Source organism: Peromyscus leucopus, chromosome 5 (assembly GCF_004664715.2).
Source record: "Peromyscus leucopus breed LL Stock chromosome 5, UCI_PerLeu_2.1, whole genome shotgun sequence".
In the NCBI taxonomy this organism is placed as follows: domain Eukaryota; kingdom Metazoa; phylum Chordata; class Mammalia; order Rodentia; family Cricetidae; genus Peromyscus; species Peromyscus leucopus.
In genome coordinates this window covers 43,089,781-43,110,675 of record NC_051067.1, presented here as the reverse complement: position 1 = coordinate 43,110,675, position 20,895 = coordinate 43,089,781, and the positions used below count along the sequence as shown (strand labels likewise).

Sequence of the window (20,895 nt, the reverse complement as noted above, 5' to 3'; positions counted from 1 at the left end):
TTTCTTCAGAAAACTAAAAGATCTCTATTCCTGCTTATGAATAGATTCTAAATACCATTGAAGCATTAGTTCTTACAGAAAATTCTAAGAATATCAATGCATCCCTCTCATTTACCTGACATCTTAGGGTAGTATGAGAGAGCAGACAGAATTTATGGCACCAAGACACTTGGGTACTGCCTGAAGAAGACCCAATTTAATGGAATGTGTGTGTCCCACAGGCATTTGAGTCCCAGCTCCATGGAAAGTCTCTTTATGGCTCTGCTTCTGCATTGGGTCATGCTCTCAGCAGCTGAATAGCTTTTGTTCAGAATGTGAGAGATAAAAAGATCAGACATGGCACAAACTCTACATTAAAGAGCTTCCTGTCCTGAGGGTTAGATGTTGTGATTAGGCCTCACAAGACCTCTGGGTTCCAGAAAGTCAGGAGGCCCTGGGTTTCCGGAATCCTTTCCACTCTTAATTTGTGTAGTAGTTATTGCTTTTTAAAATACGAAACCATATATGATCTAAAACACTTGTGGGTCTAAGCATTTTGGATGAGTGATATTTGAAAATAGAGCTAAGAAAAATTAGAGGATGTGACCACAAATCATCCTATTAAAGAGAAGAATAACATTACAAAAAGATTGAAAGCTAGACATTATGTTAAAGAGTGTGTGCCTTCAGTCATTATTCTACATCATTACACAGACGTTTATCTCCTTTCACAGGAAACACTGGGCTGAGGCTCTTGATTTCTCCCCAGTTACAGAATACACAATGGTGGCAGATATCGATATCGTGTATTCCAATGTCACAAGCATTGTCATCTTTTAAGTTTAGAATATTCCCTGCTCTGTGGCTTGACATTTTACATGGACATTTTCATTGACACTTGATTAACATTCACAATTTGTATGATTATGTGAAGCATCACATGAATGAAATGCTTCTGTCATGGAGCCAAACTTACCCCTTTCTCTCCACAAAAGATAATGGGGATAATTCTGTATACGTTATTATCAAATGATTAAGCTATGGTTCTTGGGTTATTTCTATAATGTGACCAGACAGCTTAACATTACTCGCTTTTATTTCTGTATCGGCATTAAATTTGCTGGAAATGTTGAAGATGTTGAAAGAGGTAAGTTGTATTAAATGCACTCCTCAGTTGCATAATTCACAGCTGCCTAGACTCTCATGATGAGACAACCATGGGAAAAATATAGGTTAGTATGTTCTGATGTATAGTGCAGAATTAAAATTCAGTGCTCTGGAAACTGTCAAGGAATCCTCAAGTCAAAACGAGATTTTCCAAGCAAGGACTAGCTTGTGAGGTCATCATTAATAATTTACACCTTGAGGTTGGGAACAGCAGCTCAGTGGTAGAATTCTTGCCTAGCATGCCTGAGGCCTGGCCCCAGAGAAAAAATATGAATTTACTCTGTGAAATAACTCAAGTCTATTTATCAGTTGGAATTGGATCTTAGCAAAAAAAATCATGTCATAATACATCTAGATGCCAATCACTCCATTCATTTGAATCACCAAATGACTAAAAGTATTATTTAATATCTATTTGCTAAATGTTCAAATTCATGAATACTATTATTGTTTCATCAAAAGTAAAGAAATATTTAAAAAGTGTAATTACGTTAGGCTAAGAGCTGATTTATACATGAAAACTATTTAAGGGAATAGATTTCTTCTTACAGCTATTAAAATTCCCTTTGATCATAGGAGAATTGTTACAATATATAAGAAAAAACACCTGCTACTGCCATTCATGGCCATTATTCTGTGAAACTTACATTCAGTTGTTTATCCAGTATATTTTAATTATATTTACAAAATCAGGGTAGAGTAGATTCATGATACTGGATCTGACTGTTTTTACTTGGTACTATGTTATAAAGAGTCTGCACAACTGTTGTTAAAATTATTCATATTTTCATTCATAGTTGGCCTGTACTATGAAGAAAATGACCTCCCTCTTTAGTGGGTATTATAAGAATTATTTGAAATTAAATATGGAAATTATCTAACTTGTTACCTGGGACGAGTAGATAATTAAATATTAACTTCTCTACAATTCAGGTTGCCATCTCTTATATGTTCATATGAACTCAGTAACGAAAATGTATGAACCAAGCCTAACACAAGTCTCACATTATAAGGTTCAGGATCTACACAATACTTATTCCTTCTACAATGAATATTTCCTGATTCCAAAAGTGATTGCAATTTAACATGCCTCTTGCAGAAGGTGAAGGTGAGGTGACCTTTATTTCCCAGCTAACTATAGAAAAAAAAAAAAAACTTTTCCAGTCTAATACTCCAGTCAAACTAGCACTTACAATATCAGATTTCTTAATTTAAATTTAAACAAAGTTAAAATTTCTGTCGATACCAGCATCAGCTAAGAAATGATGCTGTGCCCTTACGTTTTATGAGAGTGTTTCCAGACTTGAACTGACTTACATCTACCACATAGCAACCTTCTCAGTCCTGAGTGGCCAGGAGGAATCACCCACCATTTTGTGGTATCATGAATATTTTATGCCCTAAAGCAATGATCTACTCACACAACAAAAGAAGAGCAGTTTCGCAGTTAATCTTTTATCAACATATGTGCGAAATAAGCATTATCTATAAAGGCTATATACTCATGTAATAATTACTAAATATATGTTAACTGTGTTTGCATTGTTTCCTTTTTATAATTTTAGTTTTTTGAGTATTTCATGAGCACTACATTTATATCATGTCCATTCCTACCTTTCCTCCCACTAACACCTATAATGTCCCCTCCCAACTCCCTCTCAAGCTTATGGCCTCCTATTCTTTAACTCATACTGTTACACACACACACACACACACACACACACACACACACACACACACACACAATGAATTTATAAATAACCATGTTGAGTCCCTTTGGTTTTGCTAGTATATGATTAGGACTGACAACTTGGAATTGGATAACCTATCAGAGACCCTGATTCTCCCTAACTCAGCAGCCATTAATTGCCTGTAGTTTTTTAAGGAAGAGGGACCTTGTGAGATTTCTCCCATTGGAATTGGCATGTCAACTGATGTTATTCTTTTTCTCAGTTTTTGTTCAAGCATCCATATTCTTGAGACTCCGTGGGTGTAGCTTCCCATATACAGAAGACATTCCCAGCAGATGTCCTGGTCCTCTGGCTCTTACAATCTTTCCACTTCTCCTTCTATGTTGTACAGAGTTATGCATGAATTGGGGCTGGGTACCCACTAGGCAATTGTCCTCTGCATTTTGACCAGTTGTGACTTTCTGTAATGGTTTCCATCTGCTGCAAAGGGAAAATTCCTTACCACACAAACTGTGTGCATAAGGAAGGATAGGCATTTGGAACGCAGTTAGAAATTATACTGCTTTAGGGAAATGGCAGTAGTAGGCTCTCCTCTAGAGTGGGCAGCATCACCAGCCAAGAGTAGTGAGCCAGGTTTACAGTATTAGGCCCAAATTCTCTCCATTTGAGAAAGCTTTACATCCAATTAGATGGCTTTTAGTTACCCCCCAAGATATACTTGCCACTACAACACCTTTAAAGACATCTTGTTATCTGGTCATTATGGTTCATAGGTCTTTCTTTGATTGCTTTTCTGCCTTGGCAGCTTGCATACCTCCTTCTGGTACTATGAGAGATAATCCTTAGGAAGGAGGCTTCCAGGTCAACTCCACTTTAATTCCTCCAAGTCCTATATCTAAAGTGTGGTTCCTTCAGCAATAGGGTCTTATTTGCAAATTCTTAGAGGCAACCAACAGCAATGTCAATAACCTATATTGTTCCGAGGGTCTCTTGGGCTCCTCTGATCAAAACCCAAAATGAAGTTTCCCATGGCTGGCTCTAGGGTGGGACAGCCTATGGATGAAGAGAAAGCTGCCACCCTAAGTCAGTTTCTCCCTCCCCCTATGTGTTTGTGTGTTTGTGTGTGTGTGTGTGCGCGCGCGCGCGCGCGCGCGCGTGTGCATGTAAATCTTAAGTAAATATAATTCCCTATGGCTTTTCACACCTCTTTAGTGTTATCTATCCTTCCCTCTCCCTCTCTGGCTTGCTCTCTCTTCTCCCTCCCTACTTAAAGCCCCCTCAATATCAAGCACTCTTAGTTGCTTAGTTATCCCTCCAGCCCCTGACTGCTTTTGGGGTTATCTACATATTTTGGATATTAATCCTCTGTCAGATGTATAGCTGGCAAAGCTTCTCTCCCACTCTGTGGGTTTCTTCATCTATTAACTGATTATTTCCTTCGCTGTACAGAAGCTTTTTAGTTCTATGAGTTCTGTTTGTGAATGTCAACTACGAAGTTAGCATTAACTGAGTCCATATAAATCTGATATTCTCTAAACTGTGCTGTGGTTCAGAAGGACAGAAGAGCATCTTCTCACATGAAGGTTGCACGAAGCCTACATGCACAGTTAGCCCTGTATCATGAGCGACAACTTGGTAAAGAAATCCTCAGTCTACGTTCTCATCTTAGATCTGCTTACATGCAGCCAGATGCATCCTAGTCATAAAGCCAGGACTGAGAATCAAATCTCCCATCCTCCTCAAACAATCATCTCACAAGGTAGAAAGAGAAATAGCTACACCACACAAACTGTGGATTGACTGTTCTCAATGCCTGTTTCCGAAATCTACTTAAGAAAAACTGGAACAATATCCACAAGGAGTCACCCAGTTAAGAAACAACAGAAGATCAAAATGGGAAACAAAAAAGGAGAAGCAGTTGTGGTTACCTAGCAAGAGACATTAAAATTTTATGCTCAAAGATAAAAGAATATGTAGTGAACACACATACTTTTTATTATTTGATTAAAAAGAAACAAATCATATTTTGAAATCCACAATAAATTTAAGAAAGGATTTCAGTGCACAAGACCTTCAGAAGGAAAGCAAAGCATAGAGCAGACACTGTCCTCCATCCACTGAGAGACTTGTCAAATGAACCCATGACCCTGCCGCCATGTCAGTGCTATGAACCTTGCAGACTGGGAACCCTCAGAAGACAGGCTATGATACGGTAGTTAGCACTTAAGGATCTACGTTGGCTGTGCAACCTGGCTATCTGCTGTGCCTCTAGTCAATCCTCATTAAGACTAAGCCAGCAGTTTCAGGCCATACTTTGGAACTAGCTGGCTGAAATCAGTTTGCAGCTGTTCTTTCTGGGAACAGATTGGATTTGCATGTGCCATGCTGCTAACTTGGAACAGAATGATTCTTCTGGACAGCAAAAGTGAAGTGTTGCCATGCATTGACACACACTAGGCTGTAGCCAGGCAGGGCTCTCTTGGTTGCCTTAACATGAAGCTAAGACAGATGATGCCACTGAAGCTGGTATGGGAAAGGCACTTTTCCTGAGATTACAACCTTGGGAGTTCCCTCAGTCAAGCAGAGCAGAATGCAAAGAGAAGACAGAGGACTTTGTTTTGCTCAGATTCTGAGATCCCCAAATGCGTGCTATTGTGCTTTGGAGGAAATGACCACTAAAACAGGCAACTCACCTTGTGACATCTCATATGTGAGATAATATCAAGAGGGCACATTTGAGAATTAGCTAAGTAGAGGGTGGGTTATTTGAATTGCAAATACATGGGAGAGTGACTTAGCCAAACAGTCTAGGAGACAAGGGGTGGGAAGACCAGCCATTAGGGAAGTGTTGATCCCAGTCCTCAAAGACATCACATTCCCAGTTCTCCTTCATCCATCTTGAAAATGTGACCTAATCTGAGAAAACACAGGAGATGCAGCGAAGAATCCATGCTGGCCTGTGGAAGAACTAAAGACAGATTTCAATTAGGCTTCTCCAGTCAACAGCTGACTTCTGGAAGTCATGCAGAAACCTCTATGAATTGTTCATCTATAAAGTCAGGACAATAGTAAATATCTGCAACCTATGGTGGGTGGAAGTCTACAGTGGGCGCTAACTCAGTCATAATTTGTCTTCCCAGTACAGTGCACCAGATTGTGTCAACTTCATGTAACAGTTGAGTCTCCCCAATAACTCTCTTTTTATATTTTATATTTTATGTTTTCCTACAGACAAACACCTTGGTTCAGATGTTTTCCCCAAGCCTACCATTTTTCTTCCTTCTGTTGCTGAAACAAATCTCCATAAGGCTGGGACATACCTTTGTCTCCTTGAGAAATTCTTCCCTGATGTTATAAGGGTATACTGGAAAGAAAAGGATGGTGATAAGATTCTGAAATCTCAAGAGGGAAATAGCATGAAGACTAATAACACATACATGAAGTTTAGCTGGCTGACTGTGACTGAGGATTCAATGGATAAAGAGCATAAATGTATTGTCAAACATGAAAACAATCAGGGAGGAGTTGATCAAGAGATTCTGTTTCCTCCCATAGATAAAGGTATGTATATGTTATAAAAGGGAATGGTCCTATTGTTATAATGTGTATTGATTTAAAAAATGAATCTTTCTGGGGTTGGGGATTTAGCTCAGTGGTAGAGCACTTGCCTAGCAAGCACAAGGCCCTGGGTTCGATCCTCAGCTCAAAAATAAAATGAATCTTTCTTAAATCTTACTATATATATTGTAAACACAGAACCATGATGTTCTGTCTCAGAGAAGGTTATAAGGAAAAAATAGCAAAATATTTGCTTTTAATTTTCTTGGTCTCAGTTATACTATGTAAAATATGAAGATTATATCTTATTTTTTAGAATTGCTGCATGGATTAATTGAATCAACATACCCAAAGGCATCTAGCCATTCAGTGCTTGAAATGCTGAACCGCTGTTCCCACTTTGGCTGGCTGTACTTGATTCAGATACAAGAACAATACACACCTTTCAGAAATGTTCTATAATGTAAAATAAACAAAATTTCCTAATTCAATTTCAATGCACTCTATTTTACCTACAGTAAGTTCTTAACTGACAAGATAGTACTCATATAAAACATTTATATTTAAAAAAAGGCAGAACTATTTGGCTACTGAAGATTTATGGCAGCCTTGAGGTTTTGTGATTTTTGTTTTACATATCACTGTTGCATAGCATTCATAATTTAAGTGTGGATGAGATAAAATATGGAACACATTTCTGTTTTCCGTGGAGAATTGATTTCCTGCCATTTGTAAATGCAGCCTCTTGGGTAGACATTTGCTGTGTCACCTGCATGCCGGATCCGAGTGAAATGTGGATAGGATGAGGTAGGGACCCAATGGCTGCGGTGAAGAGCCTGTAATTCTGTTCCTCGTCGTTTGGAATCATGCATTATTCAGGAGCCATGTCCAGGATACTCACAGCTGAGCCCGAAGGCTGAGTGGGGAAAGACAGGCAGTGGGCCAGCAGCTAGCTTTCCATGCGGGTACAATCTTACCCTGAGTCATGAAAGCATTCCTAAGGACCCAGAGGGACAGAGAAAAAGAGCCTTTTGTTTCCCCCATGTGGCTGACAAACCCTTTCGATCTAGTAAAGAAATACACAAATGACAAAACATGGGGACACCTTTGTCATTCACCCATCAGATGTCCTTAGTAATCCTTGTCCTCCAGAATACTTTGTTTCAGAGTGGCCAGTGATGTCTGTGAAGTTGCCTGCCTTTACCTAGGGTTTCCATGGAGAGAAAATGAATTAACAGCAATGAAGGAAGTTGCTGTTTGCCACCCCGTAGCAAATCATCACAAGAGAGTCCCATATTCAATTTTCATTTTAAAGAGATAGAGGCAAGACAAATATACAAGGCTGGAAGTTCACATGGTCATTTTGTTAGTTTAATTATGTTATGACTTTTCTAGTGGTCAAGGAAAAATAAAGAAGAGTAAAACCATTGGTGATGAATATATGCAGAGGAGAGGTTCCCCTTATTATAACTTACTTACGATGAACTTAGAAAAAGTGTGTGCCAAGTGTGTCTCATGGTAGGAAAGCAATCAAGGCATTTCCGGTAACAGCATTCAACAACTTCTAATGTTGCTTCTGGGAAGATGTTTTGTTCTTGTGTGGTTTGTCTTGATAAAAGAACTTGATGGCATGATTATAAAAGGACAGGAAGCTAAGACTGCAATTACCTTTGTCTGGGGGAGTTTAAAATGATTGTATTATTATACTATATAATATATATTATACTATTCTTTTATACCTCAACCAGTTCATGCTGATAGTGATGTTTGTTTATCTCTTAGATAATAAAGTCACTGAAAGGCCCCCCCCCAAAAAAAAATACTTAGAGCCATTAAGGCAGACCTTGAAGACAGAAAGTAAATATGGCTGTATTTACATTTTTATCAAACACACACTGAAATCCATTTTAATGCACACAGAACTTGTTCTTCAATAAAATTGCATAGTGGAAGAAAATCCATATGTACGAGAACACATTTCACAGAAGAATAAGCTCAAAGAATATGTGTATGCTTCTCCAACATCATTTAAAATAGTTAAGCATATTATTTTTGCTTTAAAAATCTCACATGTGTCTCTGTCTTATTTCAAGCTTCACACAGAAAACTAGAAATATATCTATCTATTGTCAGAAATAACTGCACTGGGACCTTCAGATATTATAGTAAGAAGAATTGAGATTTTAGCAGGTTTTTCTTTTTCCTTTTTTTTTTTTTTTTTTTTTTTTTTTTTAAAGACAGTGTCCTACTCTGTAGCCTTGGCTGGCCTGGAACTCACTGGTAGACCAGGCTTCATTTTTTTTTTCTTAGTGTGACATGTCAAGTCAAGCATATGCAGGCCAATATGTCAACTAATATTCTATTTATTTTCCATTGAGTATGCATTTGCACATTCTCTCTTTTGAAGCAGAAGCTTTTCTAGGACCCATGAGTACATAAGAAAAGTGGGTCTGACAGGGAAATGTTGGGCACTACATTAAGATTGTGATAATGATGTAATCTTTGTGAACTTCAATAAGGTCACATGTAGAAACATATACGAATGTCACCTACAGAGTTACATACAGTGCAACTTAATGCTTCTGGGATTGCAAGGCTCATATTTTAATGGCTATCTTTCTGTTAACATTAGATTTACATGCAAACATGAACAAATAGGTCTATAAATACATTCACAAATACACACACACACACACACACACACACACACACTGTAGAGTAATAACCATAGACAGTTGACTGATGTCTGCTTTCCTTTCCTTTAGTTGCCAACATCATTTCTCCCACAGAAGCTTATTTGAAAACTGAAAATGGTAAGTTTGAGATTATATTTTTCTCCTCCTAATATCTTAACATTTGAATCCACTTTGCCTTACATATAAAAAAATGACTGAATTTTGCAGAACATACTGAGTGACATTTAAAGCAATCAGTCATTTCCTTGGCATCATATTAACATAGCAAACTAACAAATGAGAGAGTTCAGTGAGCTGCTCTGAATGACTGCAAAGAAGAACCTAATCCATCTGTCCATCCATCCATCCATCCATCCATCCATCCATCCATCCATCCATCATCTACCCAACAACCCACCACCCACCCATCCACCCACCACCCATCCATCTACCCACCACCCGTCCATCCACCCACCACTCATCCATCCACCCACCCATCCATCCATTATTTAATGACTGGGAAAAGTATGATACCAAGTTACTCTAGTATTGCTTATAAACATTGATAAATAAAACCCACACCCCAAGTTTGATTCAGAAAACCAGATACTTAAAAAAAATTACACAGGTCCTCTTGTCTTTCCCCAAATTGTGGCTACAGTAAAACACATAGCAATATAGAGAAAACATACTCTCTACAGAAAAAGAGCTTACATACTTCAATTAGGAGGATAATAAATCCAGGGCTTGAGGGCAAAAGATTACTTGCCTAGAAAAGAATGAAGTGTCTCATATCAAAAGAAGTTGTCGCTATATAGTCCATGCCCTGCATTTACACACAATTCAGAACCCCCTGGTTTTGGTTAGTGTAAACAAAGTGGGTTTCATGACACCATTTTTATGCATGTGTACCTTCACGTTGTTCCTATTTGCCCCTGGTTATCATCACAAGCCCTTCCTCTCCACTCTTACTGGCATCCACACTTCCTCTTTCGTATTTATGTATTCATGACCTCCGAAATTCAGAGAAATCATGCAACATCTGTCCTTGTAAGTCTGTTTTATTGTTTTACATAGCTGGGTTATATGGTAGTTTTATATTATTTTATTTTTGAGGAGTCACCACAGTTCCCACCAATAACTCATAAAAAAATTATTTCTCTTATCTTAGGCAGTAATTATTATTTCCTTACATCCTCTCTAGCAGTAGTCATTTTTTTTTCTTCCTTCCTTCCTCCCCCCCCCGCCTTTTTTTGTTTGTTTGTTTGTTTGTTTTTGAGACAGGGTTTCTCTTTGTAGCCCTAGCTGTCCTGGAACTCACTCTGTATATCAGGCTGGCCCCGAACTCACAGAGATCCACCTTTCTCTGCCTCTTGAGTGCTGGATTAAAGGTGTGTGCCATCATTGCCTGGACTGTCATTTGTTTTCTTAAGACTGCCATTCTGATTAGGGTGAGAAGGAATCTCAATGCAGTTTTAATTTGCATTTTCCTGATGACTGAGGATCCTGAACATTTTTTATGTCTATTGGCCACTGGCATTTCATCTTTTGAGAATTGTCTGTTCAATATATTTGCCCATCTGTTGATTAATTGGATTTATTTGGGGGGGGTGCTTAAGTTTTTGAGTATTTTATATAGTCTGGATTTAATCTCCTGTCAGATATATAGTTTAAAATGTTTCTCCCAGGATCTGTAGGCTTTCTCTTACTTTTCTGATCATTTCCTTGTACTGGGCTATAGGAGACCAACTAACTATATCTTTAACTATTTTCTCTATGTTCTCCAATAGCAGTTTCAGCATATAAATAATAGAGGAAGAATTCAGGTTGTGCCTATTTGCAGATGATATGATCCTATATTTTAAAGGCCTTAATGATAAATACTTTGAACAAAGTAGCAGGATATGAAAGCAACAAACAAAAGACTTTTCTATATATTGATAATGAACTTCTCAATAAATGAATTAGAAGATAAACTATTCACAATGTAGTAAAAAGTAAAATACAAATCCAGAAGTAAACCTAATCAAGAGGGTGAAAACAAGATCTCTCCAATGAAGACTAAAACAGGGAAGAAATAGCAGTCAGAAGATTGACTAGCCTCATGATCATAGTTAGGTAAAATTGATATTGTGAAAATGAATATATTATCTGAAACAGTCCTACTGGTTCAAAGAGATCACCATCAAATTTTTTTTAATTTTTTTATAAAGCAATTATAAAACAAAACAAACCAAAATGTTTACAAAAGAAAAGAAAAAGATACAGAAAATAACTTGCTTCCTATGTCCCCAAAAAGAAAAAATAAAGGGGACAATGCCAATTTTAGTCTCAATTTTTTAAAGTCTCTTTAATATATTAATCTGCACTAACCTCTGATTTTATCTACCTGTAATTGAGAAATAATACTGTCTTAAAGGTTACTTGTGTCTGATTGGGTTTCTTGTTTAGAGGCCCTTTTAAAACTAATTCATTAGCTTTAAAAGTATATTTTCTAATCACAGGCTGGTTAGATTGATTGGTGTCTCAAGTGAGTACACGGGCTCTGAATGAATGACCTTTGTTTTTACTTCATTGTTTGTAACACTGTCTTCCTTCAAATCATGCATGCAAATAGGAAGATGTTTAATGTGACTCAACTGGAAACAGGTGCTTAGCAGTTAGGTCTAATAACAACAGCAGATAGGTCACAGCTGTAGGCTCTTAATGACTGGCACTGGGCACCTCCATGGCTTATTTACTTTCCGCCTTTTTTCCCCGTGTGCCTATAGTGAGGTGGTAATGCATTCACTGTCTTGCTTTGCAGTGCTCAGGAAACGGGGTGTTCACTTGAAGGTGCTTGTCTGTTATCTAAAATTCTAATACCATTGCTCACAGAATTATAAAAACCTAGAAATTTATATGGAAGCAGCAAAGATCCCAAATAAGCACAATATCCTTAACAAAGAAAGAAATAGCAAATGCTACAATATCTGCTTTCAAATTATACTATAGTTTCACAGCAACAAAACCAGCATGATTGACGGAACAGCTTAGTTTTGTACCTGGTACAAAAGGTACCAGGCCAGGTGGAGTAGATATAGGACCCAGAAATGAAATTTTCTCTTGCCTCATTGTTCAATGCCTTCTCTGCCTCTGCTGAGATGGTTATGTGATGCCTGTCCCTGAATCTACTTAACATGTTGAACTACAATTACTGCTTTCTGTATGGTGAATCATCCCGGCATTCCCGAAAGGGTAGCACTTTTAATGTGTTGTGGAATCTGGTTTGCAAGTATTTTGTTGCAAGTTATCGTCTATGCTCATCAGGAAAATTTACTCTATAGATTTCCTCACTTCGTTTTGAATGAGGGTATTATTGGCTTTATGAGGAAGAGTTGTGTAATATTCTTTCCCTCTCTGCTTTGTGGAACAGTGTGAGGAGCACAAGTGTTCATGTTTAAATATCTGGAAGAATTCAGCACTGATGCCATACAATGCTTTTCTTTGTTGGGAAACAATTATTTCTTCAATCTCATTCCCTGTTGTGGATTTATGTCCTCTTGATTTGATTTAGTAGGTTTTATGCATCTCACACTTTATGTATTTATTCTGTAATTTTTATGCCTTTGGGCATACAGGTTTCAAAGTAATCTCCAATGACCCTCTGGACTTTCTTAGTATCTGTTATAAGGTTGGCTTTTACATCTCATTTCATTGATGTGTTCTCTCTCTCTCTCTCTCTCTCTCTCTCTCTCTCTCTCTCTCTCTCTCTCTCTCTCTCCCTCCCTCCCTCCCTCCCTCCCTCTCTCTCTCTCTCTCTCTCTCTCTCTCTCTCTCTCTCTCTCTCTCGCTAGACTGGCTAAGAGTTTATCAATCTTATTTATTACTTCAAAAAACCAACTCTATTTCATTATTTCTTTGCTTTGTTCTTTTTAGTCTATTTAATTCCTTTCCGTCCTGATTATTATTTTTTTTTTAGCATTTCTGTCATTCATTGCTTCAAGTTTTCACTTGTTTCTGTTTTAAAAATATTAAGGTAAATTCTTGAATTATTTATCTGAGATCTCTGATTTTTTTCTTTCATAAACACTGGTAGCTATAAACTGTTCTTTCAGTTGTACAGTTGCAACATCCCAAAATTTCTAGTAAGTTTCTCTTTCATTTCACTTAAATCTAAAACTATTTTATATTTCTTTCCTAATTTCTGTAATGACCAACTAATCATTCAAGATCATTCTGCCGAATCTTCAGACCTGTGCATACTTTTTATAGTTTCTCTTGTTACTTTTACCTAGTTTTGTTCCACTGTGTTTTGATAAGATAAAAGGTATTATTTATTTTATTATTTGTTAACACTAACTTTATGACCTAAAGTGTTATCTGAGACAAAGTTCCACGGGCTTCTAATAAGAATGTGTATTCTAAATGAGTTAAATATAATATTCTCTGCCAGGGGCAGCTCAAACAGACCCAGCTACACAACTGTCTCCCGTATGCAGAGGGTCTATTCTGATCCCATGCAGGTTCCACAGCCGTTGGTCTAAAGTTCATGAATTCCTGAGATTGGTTCAGTTGTGCTGTAGGTTTCCCCATCATGATCTTGACCTCCCTTGCTCATATAATCCCTCCTCCCTCTCTTCCACTAGACTCCCAGAGTTCAGCCTCGTGCTTGGTTGTGGATCTCTGCATCTGCTTCCATCAGTTACTGGGTGAAGGCTCTATGATAATCTATCCCTGGGGCATGAGCTGGCTTTCTGGATCCCATTACCTATGGTCAGACACTTTGCTTACCCTTGATGCAGCAGGGAGGGGCTTGGTCCTCACTCAACTGAATGTACCAGGCTTTGCTGTCCCCTCATGGGAGAACTTACTCTTTTGGAGGAGGGGACGAGGGGTGGGGGGTGGGTGGTTAACCGGGTGTGGGAGGAGCAGGAGGAGGGATGAGAGAGAGAGATCTGTGGTTAGTATGTAAAATGAATAAAAAAAATTTAAATTAATAAAAAAGAGAAAGAAAATTCTGAAAACCATGATTAGGAAGCCAGTAAGAAAAGATCCAGCCGGGCGGTGGTGGCGCACGCCTTTAATCCCAGCACTTGGGAGGCAGAGCCAGGCGGATCTCTGTGAGTTCGAGGCCAGCCTGGGCTACCAAGTGAGCTCCAGGAAAGGCGCAAAGCTACACAGAGAAACCCTGTCTCGAAAAACAAAAAAAAAACAAACAAAAAAAAAAAACCATGACCACAAGAAGCAAGTAGGAGAATAAAGGATTTATTCCACTTTACATTTCACACTCCTTCACAAAAAAAAGTCAGGGCAAGAACTCAAGGCAGGAACCTGGAGGCAAAAATCTGAGCAGATAACATGGAGGAATGTTGTTTACTGGCTTGCTCCTCATTCTTTGTTCAGCCAACTTTCTTAAACAGCTCAGGACTACCTGCCCAGAAGTTGGACTGCTGCATTAACCATTAATCAGAAAAATGCCCTACAGACTTGCCTATAGGCAACCTTACAGAGACATTTCCTCAGCTGTGGTTCCCTCTTTTCAAATAACTCAATCTTGTATCAAGTTGGCAAAAACAAATTAACTAACTAACTAACCAGGACTCATATGATCTCATGTAATCTATTCATTTAATAATGATTAAAGAGAAAATGGACTGGTAAGAAAATAATAAATATAATATTCTCTAGATGTCTGTTAAGTCCTTTTGAAGTACATTTAAATTTTGAGGGTTGTTGATTTTTCAGTTTCTGGGTGGTCTGTCTATTGTAAGTGACTCACTATTAATGTACTTAGTCTTATCCAATCTTCAATCCCATTACCATCTGCTTTACTCAACATTCAATGAATACACATTTATAATTATTATAGCACCTTGATGTTCTAACCCTCTTAATCTCTCCCCATGAATTTCAGTGAAGTCTACTTATCAACTGCAACTATGGCTACATCTACTTGTTTGGGGCTGCTTTTTTTTTTTCTTTCATTTTTCTTTATTAAGAAATTTTCTACTCACTCCACATACTATCCACAGATCTCCCCTCCTCCAGCCTCCCACCCCCAGTCCTCTTTCCCAAGCCACCCCGCATTGCCACATCCCCCAAATTGAGATCTCCCATGGGGAGTCAGCAGAGCCCAGCACACTGAGCCTAGGCAGGTCCAAGCCCCTTCCCACTGCACCAAGGCTGCACAAGGTGTCACACCACAGGCACCGGATTCCCAAAAGCCTGCCCATAGACCAGGGACAGATCCCGATCCCCCTGCCTGGGTGCCCCCATTGTTTGGGGCTTCTATCTATCTGTCTATCAAATGATTGGCATCCTTTCGGTCTCACTCTGTGCATATCTTTACCAGTTATAGGTTTCTTGTAGACAACAAGTTTTGATCCTGGTTTTTGTTGTTTAATTCAACCAGTTGGTTGGCATATTTTCATCAGAGACTAAGACCGTTTGCATTTCAGATTATTACTAAAAGGGCTTTGCTGATTCCTGTCATTTGTGCTGGTTGTTTTTCTGCTTGAAGTAATTGTTCCTTTTCTTCCTCTTCTGTTTTTATTAGGAACTTTCTGTGTTTCTGAGCTGTCTGTATCAGGCTCTCCTTTGTTCATATATTTCCCTCGTGAAATGTCTTCTTCACTGTTCTCTCTGGTTGATATTGTCTTTCTTTCTCTTTGGTGTGTAGGATTTCAAGCTTCTTTTACAATGCTGGCTTGGTGGCCACAAAATTCGTCACTTTGTGCACTGCTTAAAAGGCCTTTGTTTCTTCATTGGTTTTTCAGATATCATTTCCTTGATATAACTGCATATATCATCGGCAGTTTCTTAAGCTCTGAAATGTATCACTGGGCTGTTTCCTTGCTTTGAGGGTTCCTGCTGAGAGCTCTGAAATCCTGATATATGTGCCTCTGTGACTTGCTATTTTTCTTCTATAGCCCTTCATGAATTCCTTCTATTGTAGTTTTTATATCTTGGGGTTTAATGTGCCATGCAGGGGTTCTTGTCTTATCATGTGTTTTTAGGACTCTAAGTACCTCTTGGGCTTGGATGTCTCTATCTTTCCCTGGTTTGGTAATGTTAATGTTCTGTAATTTCAGTGAGTACATTTTTGAGACCTATAATAATTTTTTCCATTTTAACTTAGATGTTTCTCTTACTCCATAGTTTCTCAGGTTTAGTCTCTTAATCATTTATCAGAATTCATGAATTTGTGGTCATGCTTATTTTTCTTTATTGATATATAAATGTAATATTTTATCAAACAAGTACTCTATTCTAGATAGTTTTTTGTTTTGAAAAATATAAACGTTCCACAAGTTTGATGATATTTACAAAGTATCTCCCATATATCCTATCTATTAAATGCACACTATCCTTTAAATATTGACCCTCTCATTCACTGTTATGAGTTACGTAAGCTCTTTAAAATTTATTTCTTAATGTGTAGTTAGGATACCTAGAATTCAGCTCACTTTAATGTTACAGGAGAGTTAAACATGATGATGCTTAGGATACATTTAGCCAGTTCCTGGTGTAGCAGTGATCACAGGACAGACAGCAGCTCTTATTAATACACACGTCTACAAGCATCTTACCTCCAGCAACCAAGACATGAGTGGGAAATTTGGGGAAATGAGTGATTAAGAAAGCTGCAACTACTTTCCTCTGCTTAGATAGAAATTTGTCTATGTCAGACTCCCTCAAGGGCATGATTCTGTTGTTGACTCTAAGGTTAGACACATTCACTGTGGGTGGAACATGACATAGAGCCTAATGTGCAGGAGTCTGAAAATCAGCCAATTTGGACTTTGGTCTATTGACCATATCATTGGTGCAACTTTGTGGCAAATTTTATGCATGAGATATAGATACAGAAGAAAAGCAGGTGATCTGGAATATAGTATTACAGGTAAAAAATAAATAACATATACTTCACAATTCTTCACTTTGAAATCTTTGTATTAAAAAATATGTGACAACTGTTTTCTACAGAATCTCAGAGTAACATCAATTATTCTGGGAATTGCAAGGCTCATATTTTTTAATATGGCTTCTCCAGTGTCTGTGTCAACATTTCAAAAAGATTAATTTCAAAAAAACACACACATACTTTCAAATAACAAGCATGAATAACTAACTAGTACTTTAATTTATTATAGCTTTCACAACTATTTCTATCAATCCCAGAGGTGAAAATGGTAAGTGTTCATTTATATTTGCCTTTGCCTTATAAGAAACTGTTTTTCTCCTCTTTATTACTTCATCTTCTAAACATCTTTGGCTTGATGTTAAAAAACAAACGAACAAAAACAATTGCTAAATGTAGCAGATGAGACTGATTGGCATTTTAAATCAATCTTTCCTCCATGTCACTGCAGATAAAGACAATTTCCATCTCAAACTTTATTCACAAAATAGTTGTTTTCCCCTCCTATCTTTCCACTATTAGAAATAATCGAACTGGAATGTTCAGCCCTTGCATTAAAAACAAAACAAAAAGTCATTTGCTAAGAATAAATAAGAATTAAGACGCTCAAAGTAAGAGTTGTGTGGCATGCCTGTAACCCTAGCACTTCAGAGATAGAGGCAGAAGGATCAAAAGTTCAAGACTAGCCTGGGCTAAATGAGTGCCTTTGTTAAAATGTGTTCGTGTGTGTGTGTGTGTGTGTGTGTGTGTGTGTGTGTGTGAGAGAGAGAGAGAGAGAGAGAGAGAGAGAGAGGGAGAGGGAGAGAGAGAGAGAGAGAGAGAGAGAGAGAGAGAGAGAGAGAGAGAGAGAGGAGAGAGGGAGAGAGGGAGAGGGAGACAGAGGGAGAGAGAGAGGGAGAGAGAGAGGGAGAGAGGGAGAGAGGATGTGTGCAAGTTCATTGTGTGTATGCACGTACATGTGAAGGCAAGAGGAAAACCTTGGGGTCATCCTCAGAAATGCTATACACTTTCTTTAGGATTGGTCTTGCATTGGCCTGGAGCTCACGAATTAAGTTAGACTTCCTGGCCTGTTAGCCTAGGGGAGGCCTTCTTTCTCTGCCTATACAGCACAGTGATTACCAGAACGTAGCCAAGCCTAGCATTTTCATGTGTTATGAGGATCAAACTCAGATTCTTACATTTTCAAGACAAGCACTTTTACCGGTGGATTTATTTCCCAAACAAAGGACCTGTCTTAGAGAAATCATGTAAGATTTTTGACTATACCTTTTAAGCCTAATTCTTTTCTCACATGTCATTTTTATATATTTTTTGTCATTTTTATATATTCATTTTGTCATTTTTATATATTCAGAATTTAACTCATTTAGGTCCTATTGTGGAATTAAACACAACGAATGTGAATCATTTAATATATGGCCTGGTATAGCAATCATCAGACTACAAGTATGAGCTTTCATTATCAATTCTGTATGATGAAATCTCTCTCTCTCACTCTCACTCTCCCTCCCCCCCCCCTCTCTCACACACACACACACACAGCCTGTCAAATAATGACTATGGTAACTCAATAAAACTTGTTCTCATTTCTTCTAGTTAATAATACTACTGACCTGGAAGCTTGCTTGGAAGAAAAAAGGGGTATGTCTTAGCATCTGTTTACTTTTATCTTACTATAGAGAACATGATCTCAATCATCTTAACTTTGAACTTCCCTGATTTAAAGAAAAGCCATTATGACTGGAATTGCAGGATAAACTGAGTGATCACGTAATTTGACCCATTACTTCCTAGTCATTTCAACAATTGGTCTCAGACAGTATGACTTTGATTTGGGCCCACAGAACTTTTTAGTAGTTTTTGTTGTTGTTGTTGTTATTCTAAGGTACTAATCACATTTCCTGGCACCCACAGATTCCATTTTAGACAAAAGGCCCTTGATCTGGATTCTGTGTGTATATCTTTTCAGATGTGGTCAGTGACCTAATATTAAGTACTCTGTATATGTCACACATCCAGATCTGGGAGTTCCAACTCAGGTCATCAAATGGCAATTTGATGATTTACCCGGCTTTGTATTTTCCCTCCAAGTCACAGTGTAAGGAGATGGCTACGGTGCAATGTCATAGGAATTGGGAAGAACACAGGCTTCAGGCTGCCACACATCAGTCTAGTGGTCCAGTCATTTTAATGATCACTGTACACATATATGCATGAGTGACTTCCACTCTGTAAGCAAAATTTTCTTCACTTGACAATGGAGAATTATTACCCAAAATTCAGTTATCGCAATGAGTGCGTCAAATGTCCAACATAGTTATCATATTTAGTAAGCATAGTGAGTACTAGTTTCTGGTCCAGGGCTGACAGTTCTTCTATATTCTCAATGTTATCATCTCAGAATCTGAAGGACCACATGAGGAATGGACCTGAACAAGAACAGAGTTTAACATTTTCATTACTTCAAATCTATTATACAGAAAAAACCATGGGTTTGACTAAGTGGTTACTGTGGTTTTCTAATCCCACTGTTGTTTTAATTGATGACAGCACACATCTCTTATAAAAGTGCAAAATATTTTGGTTCCAATTACCCATTATAAAGTAATGAGAGACTTGAGAGAGACAAGGGAGAGTCTTGGGCATCTGGATTGACAAGTTCCTTCTGGATTTTCTGAAGTGCGCTCTTCTGAAATCCCCCATGTACCCTGCTGTGCTACCATTAGATTTCCAAGGACAGTGCCTCCTGACAGAGCTCTGTAGTCTCCATCTACAATGCCTCAGATGCTCTGCTCTGTGTTTGTCCTTATATTTTTATGTCTGGGATGATAATTATACTTGGAGATGTAAAAAGAAAGTAAGTAATGATTTTTTAAAATCACTTCTGTGGACCAAGACTTAGGCTGTGGCCACTTAGTACTATTAGGCAAACTATCTTTCTGTGCAAATGGAAATGAAAGTAATTCCTCCACCAAAAGCTATTAATTTATTACAAAAGAATGTTTCATGGGCAAAGATATCAGATGTTATTATTGCTTACAATTTACTTTGTACATGATGGATATTATTCACGATTACTTAGAAATATTGGAAGTGAAGAATTCTCAACTTATGCCCCACTTAACCTTCAAATGGATCCATCTACCCCAAGGGCAACTTCTCTTTTCAGTAGTAGTAAGATTATAAATGAACTTGTCAGGGTTGTTATTAGTCTGACTTCCATGGTGAGTCCTCTTCCTGGTTCTGGTAAGAATGGTAGGTGTTGAGTTGTCACTCAATGGAAAAAAAACAGTTGCCTATCTGGGCTATTGTGTCAAAAGGGCAGAGGAACCTAACTACGGGATTCTCTTAGATGTGCTGCAGATTCAGGTGACGAATACCTCTGCATTCTACACCTACCTCATCCTGTTCTTCAAGAGTGTGGTCCACTTGGCCTTCGTTATAGTCTGTGTGTTTAGAAGAGCAGCTCTGCGTTGTGACGGTCAAAGTTCGTAATGGAGGATGAAACAGGAGGGTCACGTGGCCGTCATCCTTCTCTGCCCCTCAATGTCTTCTGAGGGTCTAGCTGGATGTGCTTGCTGCTTGGACCTCCTCAAGGTCACACATGTGGGATTTCGTATCATTACTATACAAATGTTTTCAAAACAGGGAGGGAACTGATCAACTTCACTCTACAACAAATAGTAGCCCATGGAAGCACCCAGCCATCCTAACCCATCCTCTCTCAGTGCCCCCCCCAAAACAGCCCAGAGCATCACAGGCCCAATGTACACAAACTGCAGCTTCTAGTCACCCCACTTCATGCCCTTGAACCAGATAATGCCCTAAAAGCCTCTACTTCACATGCTCCAAAGAATCTTATTTGAACTTGAACTCTGTGCTTTGTTTTGCAAAACACAATAAAAATCAAGTCTACTCTTGA

General features: G+C 38.3%; 1 gene segment (V, D, J or C); it reads left to right on the top strand.

The window, feature by feature from the left end:
* The window catches only part of LOC114685685, a 32,471-nt gene extending 11,576 nt beyond the window's left edge, over positions 1-20,895 (top strand). Inside the window, 5 exon segments of the C gene segment in view lie at positions 6,069-6,398; positions 9,161-9,208; positions 17,206-17,244; positions 18,570-18,614; positions 20,326-20,895. Coding sequence covers positions 6,069-6,398; positions 9,161-9,208; positions 17,206-17,244; positions 18,570-18,614; positions 20,326-20,468 — 605 coding nt within the window.